Source organism: Salvelinus fontinalis, chromosome 28, assembly GCF_029448725.1.
Source record: "Salvelinus fontinalis isolate EN_2023a chromosome 28, ASM2944872v1, whole genome shotgun sequence".
NCBI lineage: Eukaryota > Metazoa > Chordata > Actinopteri > Salmoniformes > Salmonidae > Salvelinus > Salvelinus fontinalis.
In genome coordinates, this window is record NC_074692.1 from 5,884,995 (window position 1) to 5,900,752 (window position 15,758).

General features: G+C 43.5%; 1 protein-coding gene across 1 annotated transcript in view; it reads right to left on the bottom strand.

Annotated features, from left to right (window-relative positions):
* Positions 1-15,758, bottom strand: part of LOC129825988 (netrin-G2-like) — a 52,462-nt gene that overhangs the window by 13,885 nt on the left and 22,819 nt on the right. Inside the window, exons 4-5 of the mRNA XM_055886209.1 lie at positions 7,834-8,006; positions 6,596-6,619 (exon numbers count right to left, since the gene is read on the bottom strand). Of these exons, the coding sequence (XP_055742184.1) occupies positions 6,596-6,619; positions 7,834-8,006 (197 nt within the window). The remainder of the gene's footprint in view (positions 1-6,595; positions 6,620-7,833; positions 8,007-15,758) is intronic.

Here is a 15,758-nt window from a genome sequence, read left to right on the forward strand (position 1 = left end):
GCGCACTAATAAACACACAAGCAAGTACTCTAGTAAACACGCCGACACACACACACACACACACACACACAATACAGGTGTCTTTGCCCTTGCCAAATAACCAAATCATGTTTTCATTCTCCCGTATGCCCAATATTTAAATCGTACTAATATTATGCGGCAACGTGCTTCAGGTGTGGCGTTAAGTGCAGAGTCTCCCTGTAGTGAGCGACTCGGCCTCCTCCTGCAGATGGGTGCATTGGGATTCAGTAGGGCGCACTTGGAACAGTGGGAGCTTTCCTGCTGTCTGGCATGCTGATGTTTTATTAAGGCTGTAGCCCTCCCCAGTGGTTGATCATTAGCGCATGGCCAAAGGGACAAACTCCCAAATCAATCTTTACATAAAAAGAGACCCAATTATCAGCCGGGACAGGTTTTTACACGCTGGGTACCACACACACACACACACAACCTCATATCATTAAGGAAATGCTTATGCATGTACTTTGGGACACTTGCTGAGGCATATCTTTATGGCATCAATGTGGGGAATTGAAGTTGGTCATGTTCCGCTTTCTTATGATCTGTATTTACATATCTGAATGTTTTGTGCCCGAAGGAACAGCATGGCTTTGTTAGGGTGCGGTAGTAGCCATGTTGAAACCTTATGAGTGCTGGAGGTGGATTTACCTTTGGTAAGCTATCTGGGCTACATTGGACCTACATGTACGTATGTGGAGCAGAGGTGGGCACTGAGGCATGTCACAATGTACTGCAGCTGTGGGGTAACACGAAGTTACAGAGGTTGGGACATGTACAGCTTTCCCCTAACCCCTCCCCTCTCCCCCCCCCTTTACCATCTGCCACAATGGCCAACCAATTTAGAGAAGGTTTCCCAGAGAAGATCTGCTCCCTGAGAGACAGCTTGTTCATCTAGATCAGAGAGCACTCTCAGCCTCTTGATGGTGGAGTTACACTGGTGTGTGTGTGTGTGTCTGTGTGTCTGTGTGTCTGTGTGTGTGTGTCTGTGTGTGTGTGTGTGTGTGTGTGTGTGTGTGTCTGTGTCTGTGTGTGTGTGTGTGTGTGTGTGTGTGTGTGTGTGTGTGTGTGTGTGCGCGCGCACATGTGTATGCAACCCAAGAGTAGCCTTGGGGTGGACATTGGCAGGTAATAATCATTGCCTGTTCATAATCATTATAATCTAAGTCTGAACTTTTTCAGAATTTGTTGTTAAATTGACCTGCCTGGTAAAATAAAATAAAATATATATATTTTTTAAAGATCAGCCCTCCAGGTCGAGAAAAGGCTGCCTTGGTACTTTGGGCAGCCATTTTGACAAACAAGCAGGTGAGAATGAGTGAGTGTCACGCCCTGGCCTTAGTATTCTTTGTTTCCTTTATTATTTTAGTTAGGTCAGGGTGTGACATGGGGAAGGTATGTGTTTTTTTGGTTTGTCTAGGGGTTTGTATGTTTAATGGGGCAATCCTTGTCTAGGTGTTTGTATGTCTATGGCTGCCTAGATTGGTTCTCAATTAGAGACAGCTGTGGTTTATTGTCTCTGATTGGGAGCCATATTGAAGGCAGCCATGGGCATCATGTGTTTGTGAGTAATTGTCTATGTGTAGTGTTTGTGTCAGCACTATTTGTCTTTATAGCTTCACGGACGTCAGTTTGTTATTTTGTTAGTTCGTGTATCGTTGTTCGTTTTCTTGTTTTTTTTCTCTCTTCTAAATAAAAGAAGATGTATTTTGCACACGCTGCGCCTTGGTCCTCTCTCTCACCATTAGACGATTGTGACAGTGAGAATAGTCTAAAGAACAAGCATGCTGAATAAATATGGAACCTTTTATTTATTTTTTACTGCGAAGCACCTTAAGTGGATGCTGCCTAGAAGCCGCTATCATCAATGTTGAGCACATTCATAACTATGTACTCAGTAGATGACTGTTTTCAAATCTCCCTCTGATACTTGTGACACCGCAGAGAAAGGTATCAGAAGAAGGCGCTCATAAAGAACCATGACCTTTCCTCTTACATAGTGATATTGAGAGTATTCCATAATTCATCAGGACAAATGGCTAGTGACACGTCTATAGGTTTCCAATGATGAAATTTAAAAAAATTACCCATTTCATCCTATGAGCTTAGAATAGTTCAAGCTATCATGAACATTTTAAGCATAGGCCAGGTAATCTCCGACTAAAACAGTAACTGAGCCCTTGGCGTTATAAAGACCCATCTCAGTGAAATGGACAACCGACCCTGTAGTGCTCCAATGTGGACAACAGTGTATCACTTTCGCTATGTAGAGTAGCTGACTTCACAGAACCCTGTCCTGAGCTGTTTCTGTTGGGATGGACCTTCGATTTAAGTGCACTCTACAAACTAAGGGCTGGATTCAATCCATAACTGTCACGCCCTGGCCTTAGTATTCTTTGTTTTCTTTATTATTTTAGTTAGGTCAGGGTGTGACATGGGGAATGTTTGTGTTTTGTTGGTTTTGGGTGTTTTTTATGGTAAAGGGGTTGTTGGGTATAGTATATGGGTTTGTGTGGAGTACATGTGTCTAGTGTTGTCTATGTATGTTTAGTTGTCTAGGAGAGTCTATGGTTACCTGAATGAGTTCCCAATTAGAGACAGCTGATTTCGGTTGTCTCTGATTGGGAGCCTTATTTAGGGTAGCCATAGGCTCTCATTGGTTGTGGGTAATTGTCTATGTCAGAACGTTTGTAGCCTGTGTGTGTGTGTGTGTGTGTGTGTGTGTGTGTGTGTGTGTGTGTGTGTGTGTGTGTGTGTGTGTGTGTGTGTGTGTGTGTGTGTGTGTGTGTGTGTGTGTGTGTGTGTGTGTGTGTGTGTGTGTGTGTGTGTGTGTGTGTGTGTGTGTGTGTGTGTGTGTGTGTGTAAGTGCACAACGTTATTTAGCTTCACGGTCGTTTGTTGTTTTGTTCGTTTTTTGTTGAAGTGTTTCGTGTCGTGTTTATTTTTCGTCATCTTTAAAAATAAAAGAAGATGGCTTACTTTCCAAAAGCTGCGTTTTGGTCCATCAATCCGCCACACGATCGTGACAATAACGTGGAAGTATCAAGGAAGAACCGCATTAAAATGTAAAGGTAATTTCCGATTGAGCAGACACACCATGAATGCAGTGTCCTCGAATGAGGAAACATTGCCTTTAAATTTCAATCGAGCTATAAAAACAGATCTTCCGCGATATTTTGGTGATACGGATTGAATCCAGCCCTTAGTCCATACTAAAACTGAACTCAAACACAGCTTGCTTGATGCATTTGGTGGATATGAGATGCTTAGAATTTCTCTCTTTGTCAGAGACCTAAACAAAACAAAATTGGAATTTTAAATACATTCAGAAATGATTCATACCCCTCGACTTATTCCACATTTTGTTACAACCGGAATTCAAAATGGATTTTAAAAAAAAAGATATTCTCACCCATCTACACACAATGCCCTATAATGACAAAGTGAAAACATGTTTTTATTCATATGATAGGTAAGATATACAAAACCTTGCAGAGAGCCTATCCAACTGGCAATCTCTTAGAAAAACATATAAACTACTGGAACCAAGACTTAAAAAGAACTGATATTGGCACAAGATGGTGGGAATGTTGAAACAAAAATTTACGTTTTGTATATCTTACCTATCATATGAACATCCTTGTCTGATTCAAATAGGATTCCCTCAACATTGCTCTGATGTCCAAAGGGTTTCAAATCGAAATGTCTTGATTAAACCTTTACGTTCCATGACTACCTAATCCCCCACACATACAATTATCTGTAAAGTCCCTCAGTCAAACAGTGAATTTCAAGCAGTGATTCAACCACAAAGATCAGGGAGGTTTTCCAATGCTTGGAACCTATTGGTAGATGGGTAAAATAAAAATAAAAAGCAGAGATTGAATATCCTTTTGAGCATGGTGAAGTTATTGAATCACACTTTGGATGGTGTATCAATACACCCAGCCACTACAAAGATACAGGCGTCCGTCCTAACTAATTTGCTGGAGAGGAAGGAAATCGCTCAGAGATTTCACCATGACGCCAATGGTGCCTTAAACAGTTAGAGTTATGTGCATTCGGAAAGTATTCAGATCCATTGACTTTATCCAGATTCCTCTAAAATCGATGAAATTAAACATTTTCCTTATCAAGCTACAAACAATACCCCATAATGACGAAGTGAAAACATGTTTCTGGACATTTTTACAGATTAAAAAACGTTGGACTAGTAACCGAAAGGTTGCAAGATCGAATCCCCGAGCTGACAAGGTACAAATCTGTCATTCTGCCCCTGAACAAGGCAATTCCCTTCTGGGAATTCTATAAAGTCCAAAAGTCATGGGCGGAGTTAGAAAGTTGTCTGTGAGAAGTATTGCAATGTAAATGTACTTTTTAATCCATCTGTCTACATATTTAAAGACATGGCATACGAGAGGGCAGTGAGATACCCGATGGGTTGGATGAAACTTTTCTCGTATACTTATAAACAATTTATCAACCAATCCTCCATCGTTAACACAATGGAAAGGTCAAATGCTTTATTATCTAAATGTTGAAAGTGTGTGGGCAACAGAGAGAAACAAGATGGTGCAGTTTGAGGCCGTGTGGTGGAGAGTGATGCGGGCGCTGGAGATGGGGGTGTGAGCAGGTGGGTCTGGGCAGGTCTGATGTTGTGGATGTTTCTATGCATCTGTATGTTGTCGTTCGCATGTGTATATTTAGTTGTTTAAAAAAAAAATCATAAGTCAAATTTACAACAAAATAGAAAAATAAGAGATGAGGTACTCATGCAAAAATCATGTTAAACACTCATATTTGCTAAGCAAATTTTTACTCCTGAACTTATTTTGGCTTGTCATAACAAAATGGTTGAATATTTATTGACTCAAGACATTTCAGATTTTAATTTTTAATTAATTTGTTAAAAAAAAATCTAAAAACATAATTCCACTTTGACATTATGGAGTATTGTGTGTAGACCAGTGAACCAAAATCTAAATTTAATCCATTTCAATTTCAGGCTGTAACACAACAGAATGTGCAAAAGGTCAAGGGTTGTGATACTTTCTGAGGGCACTTTATTTGCATTTGAAAATGACATTTGTTACTTTGGAGGTTTTGAAGTCCCTACTAACAGGGAACACACACTCACAGAGCCTATGGGAGTGTGTCACGTCACAGCAGTAGAGAGAGACATGAGGGGGTCCACTCTGATGATCCCCACACACACACACACACACACACACACACACACACAGGTCAGAAATCACTGGGCCATGGGAGACTCTGTCCAGCCTGACATTATGGGAGATTCCATGGAAGTATAATAAGTGAAGGATATCTAGTGAAAGTACAACCTAGTTGACAAAAAGTCTCTCACAGACAGACACACACACACACACGAAGTAACTGTTTACTACAAAAAACAATATTGCTACTTATCTGATAACACAACACAAATGCAGATATGTTATATTCTCTCTAACATGCAATACATCACAAACTGTAGGGTGGTTGGTAAAAAATGATGTGAGCTATAGTATACAACACACACACTCAACCAGCCACTTTACTACAAACTAAATGACCAAGATAACCGAGACGAAGATTCATCAACTCCTCTCTTCCATTGCCTTTGTGCTTCATCAACATTATAGCCTTGCCTTCCCTTTCAGCTGTGTAGGACAACCCATTTCACCAGGGACACATTCTACTGTATGTGCTGCTTTAGTAAGTGTACTCTGGTTTAAAAGTCAATAGGAAGCAGGTGGTTGATGAGCCCTCAGACTATGGCTGGGTCCGATTGCACTTTATTCCATGTAGTGCACTACTTTTGACCAGGGCCCATAGGGCTCTGTAGTCGTGCACTATATAGGCAATATACTGAATATAGGGAATAAGCTGCCATTTCAGACACAGCCTGTGTTCCTTTTAGACAGGCATTCTGCCTGGCCGTCAGAAACTACAACCGTAGTTGGTTTCCCACCTGCCATAATAGTGGTAATTGTGGGCAGTTGGTCTGTGGGTGGCTTGGTTGTAGTCGCCAACGCAGGTGTGGTTGTTGGCGGGGTCTGGGCTGTTGTGGGTGCTGAGAGGGCACCACACCAAGAAGGTAGAGAAAAACAGTCAAATGATATCAGATGCGCTAACATGGGAAAATTGCTGATCGTGGATATACCATGAAATCGTCCTTCGGCCATCTCCCAGAACAATATGGTTACTTCACCACAGCTGTAGCAGTACCGTATCTCCTATAGGTCTGCAAAGAATCCCTATGAGAGACTCTAGTATATACACTCACAGTCCCTCTCACATCATGTCCTTGGAATAGCCCTCATCTACACACTTTAAATCGCCTCCCCCCTTTTGAGTTATAGACCAGCAGTAAGGGATATAAAACTGTGGAAAAATGTAATTTGTGAGTGGGATCATTGTGATTAGAATGAGGGGCCCACCACAACATCAGAGGGGAGGGACACATTATATAAGACAGTGTGCTATAAGTAAGACGAAAGAACGATGGCATATGAACAGAGAATTAAAAAGAAAAGTGATAACAAGCTCTACCCCGTTTGATTAGGACTTTACTTACTGCCAAGAGTCCCAGCAGCATCACCTGAAAGAGAGAGAGGAGTACTTGAGGTTTACTCATTTATTTTTGAGAATTACAGTATTTTTATGAATACATCTGAAAAAAAAGAGAACTGGAGGTTTTCAATGCTTAAATAATATACAAGTACATCAGCCGCCACATCTGCCGTTGGAAGCAGCAGGCCCCCCATTCCCTCTGTAGTGTGCGAGTATAGCATAGGGTGCTTCTGCATATGTATACATCTGTAGGATTCCTCAAACTAACTGACATCTCTCCTTTGAAATGTGACAGCTTCAGCTGCTCCTCTCTGTGGCTGTGTAGAGCAGATGACCCAAATTCTTCTTCAACCATTACTTAATCCATCTAGTATGTGCCCGGTATAGATGCAGTATGGTATGGATGGTATCCTGTTGGAAGTCTATACAGTAGCTATTAGGGATGAATATTTCCCCGAAAATCTACCAAGTTTCAATACCGGGAATAATTCATATCTATCCCTCGAATTACCGCAACAACAAAAAAAATCACAAGTGCCAATTTAAGGCACCCGCGCCACCTTGTCGGCTTGGCTCTGCCACTATGTAAAGATTTCAGGGCAAATTACACTGATATTTCCTAATGATAGTTACTCTATCTTAGATTCCCAGTGCATTTTCATGCCCAACAGGAGTCGGGATTTTGGTTTTCAGTGGGATTGGGACTGGACAGGAAAATAGCCTAGGCTCTAGGACAAGAGAAGATAGAATTTTCCCTCGTGCCTCTCTGCATTGTTAACAAACGTAATGTCAGTGGCAGAGACGCCTATGTAGTGAATTGTGCATAGGCCCATTTGTGACTGTCAGAATATTCACAATAATAATAATAAAGGCACACGTTTTTTTATAGACTAAACCTACTGTATGGGTTTCATGTAGGGTTTATTAACTGCATTCGGGTCGCGTGTGCAGTCCGGCAGTGTCAATTGTGCGTGCGCTTTGAATTTATGGCGACTTCGTGTGAAGTAAATATGCTAGGCTAAAGGCTTCCATGCGACAACCTGTTTGGATAATGTGCTATAAATGTTTTTACTAATCTGATCCTGCGCATGTTGTGCATTAGTGCCGGTTTTGGGGGAAGATGTAATTTCCCGGGTCTTGTCATTGAATTTTTTTCAGGAAATGTGAAGAGTGTTCACGGGACAGCCCCGGGATGCCGGTTACCCATGTTAATCCCTAGTAGCTATATTGTAGGTTACGTACAGGTATTGGGGGATCCGTTGGGGGTAGGTAGGTATGATCCAGGTTTCCATGACTTGGCTTTGAAGCCCCTCTCACAGCGAGTGCAGTCTTGGCCCGTCGTATTGTGTTCACAGTCACACTGCAGACTGCCCTCCCGAAAGGTGCACTGGCTAGCATGGAGGTTACACTTACACCTATGGCAAGTCAGGTGGGGGAGAGAGGTATAATCAATGTCAGTCCACAACATGTCCCTACAACATGTCCCTGTTATGCCTCGCTTGAATTTGAACAACTGCTATGCTAATCATGCATGATCATGTACGTTGTGGGGATTGACATTATTGTAGACAAGCCAATCAATGCGTATGCCCCCTATTGTACAGTAGAAATGAGCAGGTAGTTATCGATCAAGATATTATTTGATCAATTGCTTACCTGGATAAATAGGGGTCTTAAATACAGTAGTAAAATGAAAGAGTAAGATTTAAATTACATTGTTGAAGCTGAGTATGAGCACAAGCGATAAAACGTTGAAGATCGTGATTCACAAATCTGCAGTACATATTTACATGTTTTAGAATGGCAAGAGACAAATCTTTCAGGGAAACAGAATCAAATAAATAGATAAGAAAATGTAAACTCCCAGATCAACCAACACTTCCCGATCTCGAGAAATTACCTGGCCATGTACATCTAAATTATTTTTTCAAGGGGGTAGAATTGAGGTGGCGAGAGAGGTGGCAGGCAGGTTAGTATGGAAATGGTGACATTTGAATAACAATCTCCCTAATCAAATGAGGGAGTGACTTCCAATACCCTGTGTTCCACTCTGGTGAGCCACCCACCCTCCATTTGCATGAAATATTCATAGAATGGACCTCCACATCTCCAACAGGATGTCTCCTCTCCTCTTCTTCTCGCCTCTCCTCTCAATTATGAGGGAAAACTCAATTGAATCAAAGGGGAATTATCCAAATAGTGACACTCTGATGCCATAACGATGTACAGTAGGCTATCACTTTCTCAGGTGTGTTTTAATCAGTGAATATCTCATCACACTGACTTCAATATTGACTTTAAAAAGGTTAGGTATATGCTCATCCTGGTAAAGATAGATACAAAGGGGATAATATGAGGATGTGGCTCTCATTTCCTACCCAACACACTGAGGAGGATAATTGACAGACAGAGCCCGGTTTCATTCCAATCCCATTGACTTTAATTAAGTCTGTTTTCAAAAGCCCCCTTGGAAACAGTTGGCGTTTCTTCCACCCTCTCAAGACCTTTAAGCCATAATTAAAAACTTGGCGACAATCACGGGGCTTTTTCATCCCAGTGCTCCTGGAGACAGAACTCCCATCAAGCACCTCTTCATGACAAATTAATCAGTGGCCCACTTCGTCTCAGTGCCTTCTGGGAAAACCCACGGCACTCCAGCTTATCACTGGATCCTCCACTTTAGCCCAACTATTAATCAATTACAGTACTCTTTGGGCAGTTAGCAATCATCTCCCACCAAACCTCTTTGCACAAAGATAATTTTATTCACTCCTTAAAGGTCCAGTGCAGTCAAGAACGAGATTTCCTTTGTGACCCTTTTAATTGAAAACAATCACAGTAAGGTACTTCATCAAATCAAATTTTGGCACATGCACCGACTACAACAGGTGTAGACTTTACTGTGAAATGCTTACTTAGGAGCCCTTTCCCAGAGTTAAAAAGTCAGAAAGAATTGCTCAATAAAAAAAAGGAAATAGTAACGCAATAAAATAACAAGACTATACACAAGGAGTACCGGGTTAATGTGCAGGGGTACGGTAGTTGAGGTAATACAGTGAGGACCCCTTCACTTTTTTCACATTTTGTTACGTTACAGCCTTATTCTAAAATAAATATATTTTTAAAAAAGGTTCCTCAATCTACAGACAGTACCACATAATGACAAAGCAAACACGTTTTTAGAAGAAAAAAAAACAAGTTAAAAAAATGAAATTTTTAATAAGTATTCAGACCCTTTACTCAGTACTTTTTTGAAGCACCTTTGGCAGTGACTACAGCCTTGAGTCTTCTTGGGTATGATGCTACAAGCTTGGCACACCTGTATTTGGGGAGTTTCTCCCATTGTTCTCTGCAGATCCTCTCAAGCTCTGTCAGGATGGATGTTGCTGCACAGCTATTTTCAGGTCTCTCCAGAGATGTTGGATTGGGTTCAAGTCTGGGCTCTGGCTGGGCCACTCAAGGAAATTCAGAGACTTGGCTATGTGCTTAGGGTTGTTGTCCTGTCTAAAGGTAAACCTTCTCCCCAGTCTGAGGTCCTGAGCGCTCTGGAGTAGCTTTTTATCAAGGATCTCTCTGTACTTTGCTGCGTTAATCTTTCCCCGATCCTGACTATTCTCCCAGTCCCTGCCGCTAAAAAACATCCCCACAACATGATGCTGTCACCACCATGCTTCACCATAGGGATGGTATTGGCCAGGTGATGAGCGGTGCCTGGTTTCCTCCAGACATGACGCTTGGCATTCAGGCCAAAATCTTGGTTTCATCAGACCACAGAATCTTGTTTCTCATGGTCCTTTAGGTGCTTTTGGCATACCCCAAGCGGGCTGTCATGTGCCTTTTACTGAGGAGTGGCTTCCATCTGGCCACTCTACCATAAAGGCCTGAATGGTGGAGTGCTGCAGAGATGGTTGTCCAGCTCTAGGAAGAGTCTTGGTGTTTACAAACTCCTTCCAATTAAGAATGATGGACATTTAGTTATTGGGGACCTTCAATGCTGCCGACCTTTTTAATACCCTTCCCCAAATCTGTGCTTTGACACAATCCGGTCTTGGAGCTCACAATCCGGTCTTGGAGCTCTTGGAGCTCAATTCCTTCGACCTCATGGCTTGTTTTTTGCTCTGACATACCTGTCTTCATAAGATCCCACAGTTGACAGTGTGAGTGCCTTTCCAAATCATGTCCAATCAATTGAATTTACCACAGGAAGGCTTCAATCAAGTTGTAGAAACATCTCAAGGATGATCAATGGGAACAGGATGCACCTGAGCTCAATTTCGAGTCTCATAGCAAAGGGTCTGAATACTTATGTGAATAAAGCATTTCTGTTTTTTATTTTTAATAGATTTGCAAACATTTCTAAAAATGTTTTTTTTGTTTTGTCATTATGGGTTATAGTGTGTACATTGATGAGAAAAAAAATTGTTAATCCATTTTAGAATAAGGCTGTTATGTAACAAAATGTGGAAAAGGTGAAGCGGTCTGAATACTTTCCGAATGCACTGTACCTTAGGCAGGGGTAAAAATTGACTAGGCAATCAGGATAGATAATAAACATAGTAGCAGCAGCATATGTGAAGGGTGTGAAAGTGTGTCTGAGTGTGTGTGTGTGTGGCGTCAATATGTGTGTGTGTGTGTGTGTGTGTGTGTGTGTGTGTGTGAGCATATGTAGTGTGTGTGCGTGTGTGTGCAGTATGTGTATGTGTATGTGTGTGTTAGAGTGACAGTGTAGTATGTGTGAGTGTGTGGGTAGAGTCCAGTGAGTGTGCATAGAGCCAGTGCAGGATAGTGTTTAAATTGTTTTTTAAATTAACATTTTGCCCAGGTAACCATTACATTAACTGTTCAGCAGTTTTATGGCTTGGGGGTAGAAGCTGTTCAGGAGTCTTTTTTTTCTTCTTTTTTTTTTTTATCCCATTTTCTCCCCAATTTTTCGTGGTATCCAATCGCTAGTAATTACTATCTTGTCTCATCGCTACAACTCCCGTACGGGCTCGGGAGAGACGAAGGTCGAAAGCCATGCGTCCTCCGAAGCACAACCCAACCAAGCCGCACTGCTTCTTAACACAGCGCGCCTCCAACCCGGAAGCCAGCCGCACCAATGTGTCGGAGGAAACAACGTGTACCTGGCCCCCTTGGTTAGCGCGCACTGCGCCCGGCCCGCCACAGGAGTTGCTGGAGCGCGATGAGACAAGGATATCCCTACCGGCCAAACCCTCCCTAACCCGGACGACGCTATGCCAATTGTGCGTCGCCCCACGGACCTCCCGGTCGCGGCCGGCTGCGACAGAGCCTGGGCGCGAACCCAGAGACTCTGGTGGCGCAGTTAGCACTGCGATGCAGTGCCCTAGACCACTGCGCCACCCGGGAGGCCTGTTCAGGAGTCTTTTGGTCCCAGACATGGCGCTCCAGTGCCGCTTGCCCTGCGGTAGCAGAGAGAGCTGTCTATGACTTGGGTGAGGGGAGTTTTAGACAATTTTTAGGGCCTTCCTCTGATACAGCCTGTTATAGAGGTCCTGGCCCCAGTGATGTATTGGGCCGTATACAGTACCCTCTGTAGTTGCCATACCAAGCGGTGATGCAGCCAGTCAAAATGCTCTCAATGGTGCAACTATAGAACTTTTTGAGGATCTGAGGGCCCATACCAAATCTTTTCAGCCTCCTGAGGGGGAAGAGGCATTGTCGTGCCCTCTTCATGACTGTGTTGGTGTGTTTGGACCATAATAGGTCCTTAGTGATGTGGACACCGAGGAACTTGAAGCTCTCAACCCTCTCAACTACAGCCCTGTCTCGTTGAATGGGGGTGTGCTCGGCCCTCCGTTTCCTGTTGTCCACGATCAGCTCCTTTGTCTTGCTGACGTTGAGGGAGAGGTTGTTTTCCTGGCACCACACTGCCAGGTGTCTGATCTCATTCCTATAGGCTGTCTCATCGTTGTTGGTGATCAGGCCTACTACCGTCGTGTTGTCTGCAAACTTAATGTTGTTGGAGCCATATGCGGCCACGCAGTCGTGGGTGTAAAGGGAGTACAGGAGGGGACTCAGCACGCACCTCGTGTTGAGGGTTAGCGTGGTGAATGTGTTGTTGCCTACCCTCACCACCTGGGAGTGGCCCGTCAGGAAGTCCAGGATCCAGTTGCAGAGGGCGGTGTTCAGTCTCCTTAGTGGTGTGATGAGCTTTGAGGGCACTATGGTGTTGAACGCTGAGCTGTAGTCAATGAACAGCATTCTCACGTAGGTGTTCTTTTTGTCCAGTTGGGAAAGGGCAGTGTGGAGTGCAATAGACATTACGTCATCTGTCGATCTATTGAGGTGGTATGCGAATTGGAGTGAGTTTAGTGTGTCTGGGATGATGGTGTTTATGTAAGCCATGACCAGCCTTTCAAAGCACTTCATGGCTACAGATGTGAGTGATACGGGGCGGTAGTCATTTAGACAGGTTACCTTGGCGTTCTAGGGCACAAGGACTATGGTGGTCTGCTTGAAACATGTAGGTTTTACAGACTGGGTCAGGGAGAGGTTGAACATGTCAGTGAAGACACTTGCCAGCTGGTCAGTGCATGCTCTAAGTACACGTCCTGGTAATCCATCTAGCCCTGCGGCCTTGTGAATGTTAACCTATTTAAAAGGTCTTACTCACATCGGCTACGGAGAGCTTGATTACACAGTCATCCGGAACAGCTGGTGCTTCACTGGGCAGCTCGTGGCTGGGTTTCCCTTTCCCATCTGTGATAGTTTGCAGGCCCTACCTCATTCGACGAGCGTCAGAGCCAGTATAGTAGGATTCGGTCTTAGACATGTATTGACACTTTGCCTGTTTGATGGTTCGTCGGAGGGCGTAGCGCAATTTCTTAAATAAACGTCCGGATTAGTGTCCCGCTCCTTGAAATTGGCAGCTCTAGCCTTAGCTCAGTGGGGATGTCGCCTGTAATCCATGACTTCTGGTTGGGATGTGTACGTACGGTCACAGTTCGGACAATGTCGTTGATGCACCTATTAATGAAGCGGGTGACTAACTCCTCAATGCCATCAGATGAATCACGGAACACATTCCAATCTGTGCTAGCATTGTTAAGCAGAAATTATTTGATAATGAGATTAAAAAAACGGCTGCATTGGACCTTTAACGTGCTCATAGAACTTCCTTGCCAACTATTTCGCAAAGACAGCTCGAAACATTTAATGTTGAAGCTACCCACAGATGTCTGAACCGAATACAGGAGTCCTTCCCGAGCTATTTCCGGCGTTCACAGGAACATTTTCCATCCTCCTCCACCATTTATGCTTACAAATAATACATGAACGTCGAACATGTTAAATGTACAAGATATTTGCATCCACTGGCAGGTCCCCTATTTCTGTAAGAAAGCCACTGTTGCATATTGAATGACACAGACCCTACCCAAGCCCGATCCCTGACTGTAGCGTTTCCCGGAGAAAGGGCACTCTAAACAAAAGAAATCTGATGCAAAAGAAACCTGTCTTGTCTGATGGCAGAATAAATGCCTGCTGGCATATTCTAAATGTGCTTAGTTATGGGCTGTGAAACACTATGCAATGCGCACACACACTAGTAGGCAGATTGGTATGCATCACAGTGAATATTCTAAATTATTGATGCCTCACAAAAAGTGCAAAGTGGACAGTAAAGCCCCTTGATTAAAAAAGGGGAGCGAGCCAAGGAATCATTTGTTATACTGTAAAGGACAGTATGGACAAGGCGGCTCTATCTTTGACTAAAAAAAACACTATTTTCCTCTTTTCCTTTAAGGCCTTCAAAGCCTATAAGTCACTGAAGCATGGGGGTGGCTGCGGAAAAGAGAATATACTGTATATTAATGGCTCTGTTCACACTGCGCTCTACATTCAGGAAGTATCCTGCCTTCACGCAGTGGGTGTGACCGACACACACACACGCACCCCCACACACACACTCATAGATCATCTATCCATAGTGAGTCATTCATTACTGAGACCATGTTAGATTTTCACGAGCAAAATCAGTGTGCGGAAATTGCACTGTTGTCAATTTCCGCCCCCCCCTTATGAGTGTGTATGGAGCCTCACTAGTGTGTTCTCTGAGGAAAATGCCCTCCTTCCTTTCCAGAACCAGGGCAGCTATATCCGGTTGCTGCAGGGCAAACCCCCCCACTGTCTGGGCTCATGAGCTCATGTTACAGGCCAGCCAAGCCCTGCTATTGGGCCAGCATCAAACCCCCATCCGGCCATCTGGAGTGGAAGAAGGAACAGTACCGTACATTCTACATATGGCTCGGCCACACAACGATTACCACGCACAGGACAGGTTGACTGGAGGAGACGTTACGTATTAAGTCAGTAGCAATTGGAAACACAGGAAGACTTGAACAGTACTGTTTTTTAATCCGCCGAAATAGAATGACATAATCACAGCCTATAAATAGCTGAATGTGTATTAGCGTTGGCGAGCCAGAGCCACCAGCCCCCCTTTCAAGACGATAAACAAAAAAAGCTTGCATCTGCTGGAGATGAGAAATGCAGCATTTAGGTGAGTAAATAACAGCAAGCGCTAAACAAATGTGGATAGACAGATAAAAGGCTGGTGTAGAGTGGCATGCTCTGCTCACTTACAGCTGGGAGCTGCCGTTAATGGGAGCTTTATTTATTTCCTCAACTCCTCTCGTGAGAATCCCACACTATTTAGTTTAATTTGCCGGGCGCTCACTGCCAGTGACTCATGATGACTAGCTTAGTCCCAAATAAGAATGGATGGAGAGGAGACGGGGACAAATGGTGCCCTGCGAGGTACCCTCCTGCACAGAGGGGGCCACATCTGTCATTATTACAGCTGTTAAGACTCACTTCTTCTTTGGAGAGAAAGGATTTTTCAACCAAGAAAACAATTACTGTTTCTGACCTACTACTCAGCTGGGACAACTAGGCTCATAACCACCATGATGCAGTTATAGAGTGGGCTTCACCTGACTATTGGGATGATCAATGAATCTGAGAGGGTCAAAAAATAACATGACTTCATTCTGTAGGCCTGTATTGGTAGTCTAGGAGCAACATTGTATGGCTCCTGATATTGGTTTGCAGGTGTGCAGGTTGTCTCCATAGGCTTTGAAGAGCCAAACATGTATAATTGGCTTCAAACATCCTTTTCTGCTTGGTCCTGATCCATGACTGGGACC